The sequence below is a fragment of the Canis lupus genome, chromosome 25, assembly GCF_011100685.1.
Source record: "Canis lupus familiaris isolate Mischka breed German Shepherd chromosome 25, alternate assembly UU_Cfam_GSD_1.0, whole genome shotgun sequence".
NCBI classification, from domain to species: Eukaryota; Metazoa; Chordata; class Mammalia; order Carnivora; family Canidae; genus Canis; species Canis lupus.
In genome coordinates this window covers 30,102,515-30,115,335 of record NC_049246.1, presented here as the reverse complement: position 1 = coordinate 30,115,335, position 12,821 = coordinate 30,102,515, and the positions used below count along the sequence as shown (strand labels likewise).

Sequence of the window (12,821 nt, the reverse complement as noted above, 5' to 3'; positions counted from 1 at the left end):
GGTCTAGGCCATTTGCATTCCTACCCCAACTCCCCATAGCCTGGCCAATTGAGTAATATTATCAGCCTCTGCATTTTTGCCATTCTGACGGGTGAGAAATGTTTTCACACAGTAGTTTTAAATTGTATTTACCTTGGAGCACCTGGGTGGCTGTCATTTAAGTGTCTGACTCTTGATTTCAGCTCAGGTCATGATCTCAGGGTTGTGAGATTGAGCCCCAGCATGGATCCTGCTTAAGATTCTCTCTCTCCTTCTTCTTTTATCTCTCTCCCATCTCTAAAAAAATAAATAAATGAAAGTTTTTTAAAAAATTAAAAATTGCCACTTGACGGGATGAGCACTGGGTGTTATACTGTATGTTGGCAAATCGAACTCCAATAAAAAAATTAAAAATTGCATTTATCTTATAAATAAAGTTGAACATCTTTTTATCTGTTATGGGATCTTTTTCTTTTTTATGCTATTTTAATTCTTTTTTTTATAAATTTATTTTTTATTGGTGTTCAATTTGCCAACATATAGAGTAACACCCGGTGCTCATCCCATCAAGTGCCCCCCTCAGTGCCCGTCACCCAGTCACCCCCACCCCCCGCCCTCCTCCCTTTCAACCACCCCTAGTTCGTTTCCCAGAGTTTGGAGTCTCTCATGTTCTGTCTCCCTTTCTGATATTTCCCACTCATTTTTTTCTCCTTTCCCCTTTATTCCCTTTTGCTATTTTTTATATTCCCCAAATGAGTGAGATCATATAATGTTTGTCCTTCTCCAATTGACTTATTTTACTCAGCATAATACCCTCCAGTTCCATCCACGTTGAGGCAAATGGTGGGTATTTGTCGTTTCTAATGGCTGAGTAATATTCCATTGGGATCTTTTTCTTAATTACAGTTGACACATAATGTTACATTACTTTCAGGTGTATAGCATAGTGATTTGACAAGTGCATATGTTACGGTGTGCTCACCACAGTGCAGCTAGCATCTGTCACCATACAACACTATTACAATACCATTGACTAAATTCCTTATGCTGTATCTTTTCCCCCATGATTTATGCATTCCATAACTAGAAGTATTTAGGGGACATTTTTGTATCTCTTTTCCTAGCTGCTTGTTTAGGTGTTTTGTTCATTTTTCTGTGTGACTTTTGGTCCTTTATTTTCTCATATTTTATTTTATTCCTATTTTACCCATTTCCCCACCCACTTCCCTTTTTGTAACTATCAGTTTGTTCTCTATAGTTAAGTCTGTTTCTTGGTTTGTCTCTTTTTTCCCCTTTGCTCATTTGTTTTGTTTTTTATTATTTAATTTATTTATTTGATAGAAAATGAGAGAGCACAACCAGGGGGAGGGGCAGAGGAAGAGGGGAGAGCAGACTTCTGCTGAGCAGGGAGCCTGATGTGGAGCTTAATCTCAGGACCCTGACATCATGATCTGAGCCGAAGGCAGATGTTTAACTGACTGAGCCAACCAGGCGCCCCCATTTGATTTGTCTCTTAAATTCCACGTACAAGTATAAAATCATACGACATTTGTCTTTCTCTAACTGACTTATCTCTCTTAGCATTACACTCTCTAGCTCCATTCATGTTGTTGTAAATGGCAAGATTTCATTCTTTTTATGGCTGAATAATATTCCGTTCCATGTGACGTATATGTAGTGCATCTTCTTGACTCATTCATCTCTCAATGGATGCTTGAGCTGCTCCCATAATTTGGCTATTGTAAGTAATGCTGCTTTAAGGGTGCATGTATATCCCTTTGAGTTAATGTTTTTGTATTTGGGGGGTAAATACCCAGGAATGTGATTACTGGCTCATAGGGTAGTTTTATTTTCAACTTTTTGAAGAACCTCCATACTCTTTTCCACAGTGACTGTACTAGTTTGCATTCCCGTGAACAGTGCAATTCTCTCCACATCCTCGCCATCACTGATGTTTTTTGTGTTTTTTATTTTAGCCATTCTGACAGGTATGCAATGATATCTCATTGTAGTTTTGATTTGTATTTCCCTGATGATAAGTAATGTTGAGCATCTTTTCATGTGTCTGTTAGCCACTGGATGTCTGCTTTGGGGAAATGTCTATTCATGTCTTCTGCCCGTGTTTAATTGGATTATTCATATTTTGGGTGTTGAATTTTATACATTCTTTATACACTTTCGATACCAACCCTTTATTTGATACGTCATTTGCAAATATCTTCTCCCATTCTGTGGGTTGCCTTTTAGTTTTGTTGATTGTTTTCCTTCACCCTGCAGGAGCTTTGTATTTCGACGTAGTTCCAATAGTTTATTTTTGCTTTTGTTTCACTTGTGTCAGGAAACAAATATAGACAGATGTCGTTACAGCTGATGTCAGAGAAAATACTGCCTGTGCTCTCTTCTAGGATTTTAATTGTTTCAGGTTTCACAGTTAGGTCTTTAAGCCATTTTTAATTTATCCTTGTATATGGTGTAAGAAAGTGATCCAGTTTCATTCCTTTACATGTAACTGTCCAGTTTTCCCCAACAGTAGTTTGTTGAAGAGACTCTCTTTTTCCCATTGCATAGACTTTCCTTCTTTGTTGAAAATTAATAGACCATATAATTGTGAGCTTATTTCTGAGTTTTCTGTTCCATTCCACATATTTTTGTGCTAGTACCATATGTTTTGATTACTATGACTTTGTAGCATAGCTTGAAATCTGAAATTGTGATACTCCCAGTTTTTAAAAACGATTGCTTTGGCTATTTAGGGTCTTTTGAGGTTCCATACAAATTTTAAGATTGTTTTTTTTTTTACTAAAAGATTTTATTTATTTATTCATATGAAAGACACACAGAGAGAGGCAGAGGGAGAAGCAGGCTCCATGCTGGGAGCCCAATGTGGGACCCGATCCCCGGTCTCCAGGATCACCGCCTGAGCCAAAGGCAGGCGCCAAACCTCTGAGGCACCCAGGGATCCCCAAATTTTAGGATTGTTAATTCCAGTTCTTTGAAAAATGCTGCAATAGGGATTTCATTAAATATGTAGATTGCTTTAGGTAGTATAGACATTTTAACAATATTTGTTCTTCTAATCCATGAACATGAGATGTCTTTCCATTTCTTTGTGTGATTTTTCAATTTCTTTTGTCAGTGTTTTATGGTTTTCAGAGTATACGTCTTTCACTTCTTTGGTTAGGTTCATTCCCAGGCATTTTATTGGTTTGGACACAATTGTTAATGAGATTGATTTCTTAATTTCCTTTTCTGCTGCCTCATTATTAGTGTATAGAAATGCAACAGGGGCACTTGGGTGCCTCATTTGGTTAAGCATCTGACTCTTGATCTCAACTCAGGTCTCAATCTCAGGGATGTGAGTTCAAGCCATGCATTGGGCTCAACACTGGGTATGGAGCCTACATGAAAAATAAATGCAGTAGATTTCTATGCATTGATTTTGTATCCTGTGACTGATTAATTTATTCCATTTCCTGAATTTTTTTTAATTTTTTTATTTATGATAGTCACAGAGAGAGAGAGAGAGAAAGAGAGGCAGAGACACAGGCAGAGGGAGAAGCAGGCTCCATGCACCGGGAGCCCGACGTGGGATTCGATCCCGGGTCTCCAGGATCGTGCCCTGGGCCAAAGGCAGGCACCAAACCGCTGGGCCACCCAGGGATCCCTCATTTCCTGAATTTTTTAAAGTTCTTTATAAACTTGGTGTATTAGCTCTTTATCTGTAATATATACTGTGAATATTTTCTTCCAACTTGTCATTAATTTTTTTTTGATCATGCAAAATCATTTTCATTTTATTGTCATGTAGTCAAATGTATCAGTTTTTTTCTTTTATCGCCTCTGGATTTTGAGGCATAGGTTTTTTTGTTTAAAGATTTTATTTATTTATTAAAAAAAGATTTTATTTATTTATTTACTTATTTATTTGAGAGAGAGTACAAGCAGAGAGTACAAGAAGTAGAGGGAGATGGGGAGGGAGAAGCTGAGCAGGGAGCCCAATGTGGGATTTGAGATCATGACCTGAGCTGAAGGCAGATGCCTAACTGACTGAGCCATCCAGGTGTCCTGAGGCTGGTTGTAAAAAAAATCCCCTCTACAGATATCTCCCAGGAATTTGGTTGTCATGATCAGCTTGCACATCCCTCCTACCCACACCCACTCCCCAGGACAAAAGTACTGGTTAGGTCAGTTCTTAAATACCCACTTGGGAAATTTGGTTCACTCTGCCTATTTTGGGCATCTTTCTCCTCATCATTTACCAAGGACCAGGTCTTGTTATCTTCTGAATGAGGGAATCCATCACCTAGGTCTTATTTGGGGAACACACGATCCCAGGGAACATGTACCAGATTAGCCTTCCCATATGAGAACTGCTCCTCCTATGGTCCCTTCCATGCCCTGGCAGGTCCTGAATGACACAGTGTTTGAGGCAGAGGTCTGTGACTGTCTCGTATCCTCTTCACTCCCACTTCCTCCTCTCTGTGGCCCCCCGGCTAGGCTGAATGCAGAGTCTTGCAGGTTTACCCTTGGCCTGGAAGAAAGGAATTCTGCTTGTGTTATCATGTGCCAGGGCATGGAAGGATGCTGAGCTGGATCAAACAACCAGCTCTTATTCCTTCTTATTTCACCCCAAGGGTTGGAGCAAGGTATAGAGAGAATAGACAGCTGAGCTGGCCTATCTTTACCAGCTTGTGGGAGATCATAAAATCTCCTTACCTAGAGGTGTTGGGACATCACGGTTCCTCAGTCACTTGATTCTTAACTTCTTTCCCTTTTCCTCTGTTTACTATCAGGTCATCTGGAGCTTGAATGACCTGACTTGGAGTCAAGGGTGGGGGTGAGCATGGGGTGTGGGGATTGTGGCAGCTGGAGAGGGGTGGGTGTGGCTCCAGGTTCCAACCCCGGGTCTGACAGCACTGGCTCCGTCACAGTGAGGTCAGCCACTGGCGACGGAGATGCGTTGTGTGTTACAGAAGAGGATCTGGCTGGTGACGAAGAGGACATGCCGACCTTCCCATGCACACAAGAGGGTAAGGGCTCTGTGGTCTGCCTTCTGATCTCCTTGCCCCTATTCCCACGCTGGTGACTTACCTCCCTACATGGCTACAAAATCCTGGCTGTCCTTTTCCCCACTGCTTCCTGGAGGGTGAAAAGGCAAGAGTTGCATGGGCCTGGGTTATGCAGTATGGATGATGTCAAGGTTTGACACGACTGACATCTGTCACCAGGGTTCCTCTTGAAACCTGTCAGGGACCACTGCCATCTCCCCCAGGGCTTGTCCTCTAACTGACCCGGAACTGTCCCCTTCACCGTATCCCATGCCACCCAAGTGGCTCATCCACTTGGCCTACCGGGCCCCCCTTGGCACTTGGATAATCTCAGAAACCAATGCCACCTGAACTGTTACTTAGAGAAAGACTTCTTGGTGGGTTTCAATTAGCACAGCTGTTCTCAACCTGTGCTATGTATTGTAATCCCCCAGGAAGCCTGTAAACAGCCCTCAGAAATTCTGATTCCTTTTGATCCGGAGTGTGAAAGGGGCATAAGGATTTTTAAACATTCCTAGTACTCATAATGTGCAGCTGAAGTCAAATCTGCCTTAGAAATTTCACAAGTGGCAACATCATTGCTTTGCCACTGGACATTGGTCACTTGCAAGAGGAGCCAGGAATACCAGGCTCCCTTCTTCTTCCATACCAGGGACCCAACTGGTGGGCTGGAACCTTTTGTTCCATTTCCAGGAGAATTGCTTGTCACCTGAGAAGTTTAGGGACTGAGGGGTTTCCCAGGGTGTGTGACTGGCTTGTACCATGTTGCAACATTCCCACGATGGGAGACTCAGTACTACAGCCTAGAAAGTCCTAGGCCAACTGAAACAAGTTGGTCACCCAGTGGTGAAACAAGGCTGGCTGCCCCATATCATGGACCATCTTAAGGCCAGTGTATCAGGAAGAGGTGTTTCCCTACACCACCGGCTGATTGATGTTGGGCTAAGAGAGAATGATGGCAGTGATGGGGGTGTTCTTTGAAGACCCCGACTCTGCTCTCTTCTATTGTTAAAAACTTGAGGACCTAGAGAAAACAGTGAGATGGTAGACATGTGGATGGGAGAACAGCTCCCTTTCTGAGGCTGGTTTGATATGTGATGAGACAGTTCAGAGCAGGGATATGGAACTGACCCTTCACCTGCAGCCTCAGCCAGCGGTCTCCTTTGTCTCCCAACAGGCCGGCCAGGGCCCCGCTGCAGCCGCTGTCAGAAGAACCTGTCTTTGCACACATCGGTGCGGATTCTTTACCTCTTCCTGGCCCTGCTCCTGGTGGCCGTGGCTGTGCTAGCCTCTCTGGGTGAGTGCAGGCTCCCAGCAGCATCTGGATAGTCCAGCATCTTCCTGGTGAGGGAATCTTCATACTTGTTTCAGACTTCCAAGACTGGCCTCTGATTTCCGGCCAGTAAGTAGCTGTGTGACTTTGAGCAAGGCACTTCCCCTCTCTGGAGCTCTGTTTTCTTGCTGGTAAAATGAGAGGACAGGACCAGCTCAGTGGTTCCCAGTTTCGGCAACGTGTTAGGATCATCTGGGAGATTTAAAAAAATACGGATGCCTGAGCCACACCCCAGATAATGTATATCCACGGCTGAGATCACTGGATGGGGCAATTTCTAAGCCCCTTCTATGGTCTTTGTGAGTGTTTTGCAAATGAGGTTGGATGCCTGCCTGCTTCAAGATCATCCCCAGTATTTGCTAAAATGCAGATTCCTGAGTCTCACTTGGTCCTTGCTTGTTAAAGCAGCCCAGGGACCTGGAGTGTGGTGGCTCTCACACACACCACAGTTGTATGACTATGGTAGCCAAGCCAGATGATGGCATGTAGTCAGGTTTGGGCAGCCTCTGCCTTCTGGATGCTAATAGATGATGGTAAACAGAGGGAAACAAATTTGATGCCTTCTGGCTGGAGTCCCCTTCCACTCGGCTTCAGATTTTAAAAATCCAGATGTCTTTACTAAAGGAGGCCAGTAGGTTTATTTGTTCCAATGGACTAGATGCCAGGGACAAGGCCGGGACTTGGTGAGACAAGTGAGGAAGGCGGGGGGAGGTAAGCCTCAGTCTAGGTGCCACTCTGTACTTGTATAACCCTGATGATGAGCACCTCCCTAAAAGGAGGCACCCGGTCCTAGGCCTGGCTGGAGATATTCAGCAACTGGCCTTCTTGGCTTGAGGGCAAGAGGCCAGCATGCTAATGACTTGAATAGACACTCCAGTCATGTTCCAGGAGTCCTGAAGGTGCTACTTAATCCAACACAAGCCAAGTACCTATTTTGTGCCGGGTGATAGGAACCCCAAGATGAGTCCCTTACATTTCACCATCAGAGGGAGCGGTTCTTGATTTTGTCTGCACGTTGGAATCCCTCAGAGAGCTTTTAAATGACAGTGCCAGGGACGCCTGGGTGGCTCAGCAGTTGAGTGCCTGCCTTTGGCCCAGGGAGTGATCCTGGAGTCTTGGGATCGAGTCCCACGTCGGACTCCCTGCATGGAGCCTGCTTCTCTCTCTGCCTGTGTCTCTGCCTCTCGTGTGTGTGTGTGTGTGTCTCATGAATGAATAAATAAATAAAATCTTAAAAAATAAAATAAAATAAATGACAGTGCCAGAGCTCGTGGCTCCAGATGAATGAAATAATAATCTCTGGGTAGGACCCAGCCTTACTAATCTAGAGAAACTCCTCGGTGATTCCAGTGTGCAGCCAGATTTGAGGACCATTGATTTCAAGAACTTTCAAAGCCACTCACCCTGTTCAGCCCCACCTCTCCACTAAATCATCACTTCATGGGGCTTGGCTTCTCAGAAAGCGGCCAAAATCCAAGCAAGGAAGGACAGTGGCTGTCCATAATTCTGAGGTAGCAAACTGGACGTCAGAGAACTTCCAGAGGTTCTGGATCAGGCCTCAAAGGGCCTCCGCTTGCAGCACCTGCAGGACTATTAATAAAGCTCCGAGAGGAACACTTGAGCCCAGCGAGGAACAGAGGCACTGATCCGCTTCAGAGGGTATGGAGAGTTACCAGGTGCTCACCAGGTGCCGGGCACTGTTGTGTACATGATATCCATGAATCATCTCAACAAGCCCCAAAATGGGAGGCAGGCCTCATTCTCCATATCTGGGAAGGTGAAATGATTTGCCCTAAGATCCTGAGACAATGAACAGAAGATCATAATAATTGGGGGTGAGGAGTGAATTCGGGGAATCTAGGGGGAAGTTTAGGTTTCCTTTTTGCTTTTGCCTCTAGCCTGGCTATCCCAAGTCCCTAGAGCAGAGCTGGCACCAATCCGGCCTGGTTGGTAGGTGCTCAATAATATTCATCAAATGAATGACTAGAGATTTGTAAGTATATATGTGGAAAGTCCTAGTCATGGTGTTATGGTCAGGACCATGGATAAAGTCAGGAGTATTGAGCAAAATCAATCTTCCTCATAGGGACTTGTTTAATTATCTGTTGCATTCCATCCTATAAGCCAAGAACTGTACTGGGCATATACTGCCTAATAAAACTTGGGCTTTGTCTTTATGGAGCTTATCATCTAGAGCAAGGTTTGGTAAACTTTCTGTAAAGGGCTAGGTAGTAGATATTTTAAGATTTATGGGCCACACATGGTCTTTGTCAAAATCACTCTGCCATTATAGAGCAAAAGCAGCCAGAGACATAAATGAATGGAGATGGCTTTGTTGCAACAAAGTGACATTGGTTTAGATTAAACATGCAGATCCTGATTTGCTGACCCTTGGTCTAGAGCAGTAATCTATTAACTTTTTTTTTTGACTGTGCACCCCATCAGTGAAAAATTTGATTTAAAATGCATCAGAAAACTAGATGGGTTGATGAATGGCTAAAAAGTAAAAATAAACCGAAGTATAATAAAGTAAATATCATAAAGTGTTAATTATAGAATTTAAGTAGTAGATACACGAGTACTTACTGTACAGGTAGGATATTCACTGTACAAGTCCTTTGATTACTCTGAAAATTTTTATACTTAAATATTGGGAAAGAAAAAATGATAATCTCACACCTGCAAAATATATGTATCTGTTTATAAATTACACATGTATACTCTTTCTAGTATACATCATGAGACACAATTTTGAAAAGATGTGAAAAAATAAGATCTAAAAAGTAAGGAAAAGAGTAAACAGACATTAACACATAATTGCAGATCATGAAATGCACAGTGAGGAAATGAACAGGGTGAATTATATGAATGAGCCTATTGGCTTGGAGATAGATTTTATAAAGCCTTAGAGTAGGAATCAAAGTCATTCAGTCTCTCTACACCCCTGTTCCTCTATCTATATAAGGAATTTTAATTTGAAGGAGGCTCAAATGGAATAATAAATACCATAAACTCTAAGTACATATATATATATACATACACACAAGCATATGCATACATACATATAAACACTTAAGGGAGATATTTAAAGAGGTATAGATACAGATTTTTAAGGGATATATGACAAACTCTGGCCATAAGAAGCACCTTCCTTTACCACCACTGAAAAGGCCCATGGAAGGATTAATGGTTTTGTTTGCAGGGAGGCTGATAAAATTACCTTCTCAACAAACAACTGCTGTTTCTCTGAGCTAAGGCCCTGCCCCAGTTCCTCATCTATATTTCCATATAGTTTTCAGGAAAGTGGACTCTCTCTCAGAAGACATCTCCTTGGCCCAGGCCATTTATGACAAGAAGCTTATGTCTATGCAGGAAAATCTCCAAGGACTGGGTAAGTGTTCAGTGTCCAGATGTGCTCATGACTGTGATAGAAGACCGTATTAATGAGGGATGGGTGAGTGTTCTCCCCTGGGCTATGGTGCCCTGGAGTAAGGCAACCAACCTTCTAGGCACAAGGGAAGGACAGCTATGTATGGCTCCCTGCATTCCTGTCCACCCAAAGGGGGCTGCTGCCCTGGGATTCACCCAACACTGGGGCCAGGGGTTCTGTGTGTGGTACAGATCTAGCCTGAGCCTACAGGTAGAGGAGGAACCCAAAGACAGTCCATTTCTCAGTCATTCTCATGTATCTGAGATGATTATTATTTTTTAAATATCTATTTATCTGAGAGTGAAAAAGAGCACAAGGGCAAGCAGGGGAGGGGCAGAGAGACAGAGGGAGACAAGCAGACTCCCTGCTGAGCAGGGATCCAACGTGGCACTCTGTCCTCTATCCCAGCACCCTGAGATCATAACCTGAGCCAAAATCAGGAGTCAGATGCTTAATTGACTTAGCCACCCAGAAGTTATTTTTTTTAAAGATTTTATTTATTTATTCATGAGAGACACAGAGAGAGAGAGAGGGAGAAAGAGAGAGAGGCAGAGACACAGGAGAGGGAGAAGCAGGCTCCATGCAGGGAGCCCCACGAGGGACTCGATCCCAGGACTCCAGGATCATGCCCTGGGCCAAAGGCAGGCACTAAACCGCTGAGCCACCCTAGAAATTATTTTTAAGATCTTCCAAAGCCTCTTGACGAGTTTACCCTTTCCTCACTATTGCCTTAAAGTGTACACAACTCCTAATGCTCTCTATCTCCTGCTTTCACCAGGGACCTTCTCTTTCTGAGACTGAGACAGAAGATGCGATAATAGAAGGGGTAGAGGTTGTCTGCCTAATGGAAAGGGAAAATACTATCTGAGTGATATTTGGCAAGCCTCTTCTTTGTGCCTTATTTCTCATCTGTCACAGGGGGAAATAATCCCCACACTATCTTTTCCCCATAAGTGTATTGATAACAAATATAAAGATAATTGGAGAAATCTTAAGATAAAGTGTAAATGGGTGGTCCTTGGCACCTTCAAAGAGTTATGAAGATATATTCTCGAGAATTTGGTGGCAAGATGGAAAAAATATCCCAAATTTTACATTTCGGGTCATAGTAAAGATATTTGGTAAAAAATAATATTTCAGAGAGATGGTAAGGCTTTTCCAAAAAGGATTTCCTAGCAGACTTAGGATAGGAAGAGGGATTGGGAAGCCACTTGACAATTCATTATGTTCTGAAATATGTAAAGAAGCAACTTTTGTCCCATGAGCCTTCAGCAACTCAAACTGTTGTCCCTTTCTCCTGAAGATCTGAAAGCCCCAAACAACTGTTCTTTCTGCCATGAGGCTGGGCAGCTGGAGAAGGAGATCAGAAAACTGCAGGAAGAGCTGGAGGGAATTCAGAAGATGCTTCTGGCCCAGGAGGTCCAGCTGGACCAGACCTCTCAGACCCATGAGCTGCTCTCCACCACCAGCAGTCAAATCTCCCAGGAGATGGGCAATTGTTCCTTCTCCATCCACCAGGTCAACCAGTCCCTGGGGCTGTTTCTCGCCCAGGTGAGAGGCTGGCAGGCCACCACAGCTGGCCTGGACCTCTCTCTGAAGGACCTCACCCAGGACTGCTATGATGTCAAGGCTACAGTCCACCAGATCAACTTCACTGTGGGGCAGACTTCAGAGTGGATCCATGGGATCCGGCGAAAGACTGATGAGGAGACCCTGACCCTCCAGAAGATTGTCACCGACTGGCAAAACTACACCCGGCTCTTCAGCAACCTGCGCACCACCTCAGCCAAGACTGGAGAAGCCGTCAAGAACATCCAGGCCATCCTGGGGGTCTCCTCGCAACGCATCAGTCAGAATGCCGAGAGCATGCATGACCTGGTGCTGCAGGTCATGGGCCTGCAGCTGCAGCTGGATAACATCTCGTCCTTCCTGGATGACCACGAGGAGAATATGCACGATCTGCAGTACCACACTCGCTATGCCCAGAACCGCACGGTGGAGAGGTTCGAGACGCTAGAAGGACGCATGGCTTCACATGAGATCGAGATCGGCACCATCTTCACCAACATCAATGCCACCGACAACCATGTGCACAGCATGCTCAAGTACCTGGATGATGTGAGGCTCTCTTGCACGCTAGGCTTCCACACACACGCCGAGGAGCTCTACTACCTGAACAAGTCCGTCTCCCTCATGCTGGGCACCACGGACCTGCTCCGGGAGCGCTTCAGTCTGCTCAGTGCACGGCTGGACTTCAACGTCCGCAACCTCTCCATGATCGTGGAGGAGATGAAGGCTGTGGACACGCAGCATGGAGAAATCCTTCGCAACGTCACCATCCTTAGAGGTAAGGGCCAGACCTTGGCCACACCTGCTACAGAGCTCCCAGAGGACCGTGGTGATCTTGCCCGACACAGAAATACCTGGTTTCAGGCAAAAGTCCTGGTAGGCTCATACAATCCTGTCGCAAATGCCTAAGGCAACTGGAAGCTTTAAAAAATACAGTAGCCCGCCCCCTTTATCTGTGGTTTCAATTTTCTCCTAGTGAAGTATAGTCAGAAGGTCAATGGTAGCCTAACGTATGTCACAACGCCTTTGTCCTTCACCTCACTTCATCTCACCTCTTAGGCATTTTATCACCTCATGTCATCACAAGAAGGGCAGATGCAGTGTGATAGATATTTAGAGAGAGAGAGACAACATTCATATAATGCCTAATTTATAAATAAACTTTATCACAGGGAAGTATCTATAGGAAAAAACAGGCTATATATGGGGGTCTTAGAACGTATCCACCAGGAATAAGGGAGAACTACTGTACTTATAGACCTCTTTTGTAAAGATGCTATGGCTCCTAACTTTGCCTGCCATGCAAATCTGGATTTTCATATGTCAATTTGTGTGATTGGGTCCACACAGAGAAATAGGGAGACCTCGTCTTGGAAACTCTTTTATCTCATTTTCTCTCTTCCCACTCCATCACTGGTGCACTCAGCCATCTGCCCCTCAGATGCCCATCACTCTGAGGCTC

General features: G+C 44.2%; 1 protein-coding gene across 2 annotated transcripts in view; it reads left to right on the top strand.

The window, feature by feature from the left end:
- SCARA3 (scavenger receptor class A member 3) overlaps positions 1 to 12,821 on the top strand; it is a 49,346-nt gene that overhangs the window by 19,189 nt on the left and 17,336 nt on the right. Inside the window, exons 1-5 of one of the 2 annotated variants that reach the window (XM_038573747.1) lie at positions 4,795 to 4,816; positions 4,911 to 5,009; positions 6,205 to 6,324; positions 9,653 to 9,751; positions 11,094 to 12,137. In XM_038573747.1, coding sequence (XP_038429675.1) covers positions 4,982 to 5,009; positions 6,205 to 6,324; positions 9,653 to 9,751; positions 11,094 to 12,137 — 1,291 coding nt within the window. In that variant the 5' untranslated portion in view covers positions 4,795 to 4,816; positions 4,911 to 4,981. Of the gene's footprint in view, positions 1 to 4,794; positions 4,817 to 4,910; positions 5,010 to 6,204; positions 6,325 to 9,652; positions 9,752 to 11,093; positions 12,138 to 12,821 lie in introns of those variants that run through there. The other variant, XM_038573746.1, reaches the window with a different exon arrangement.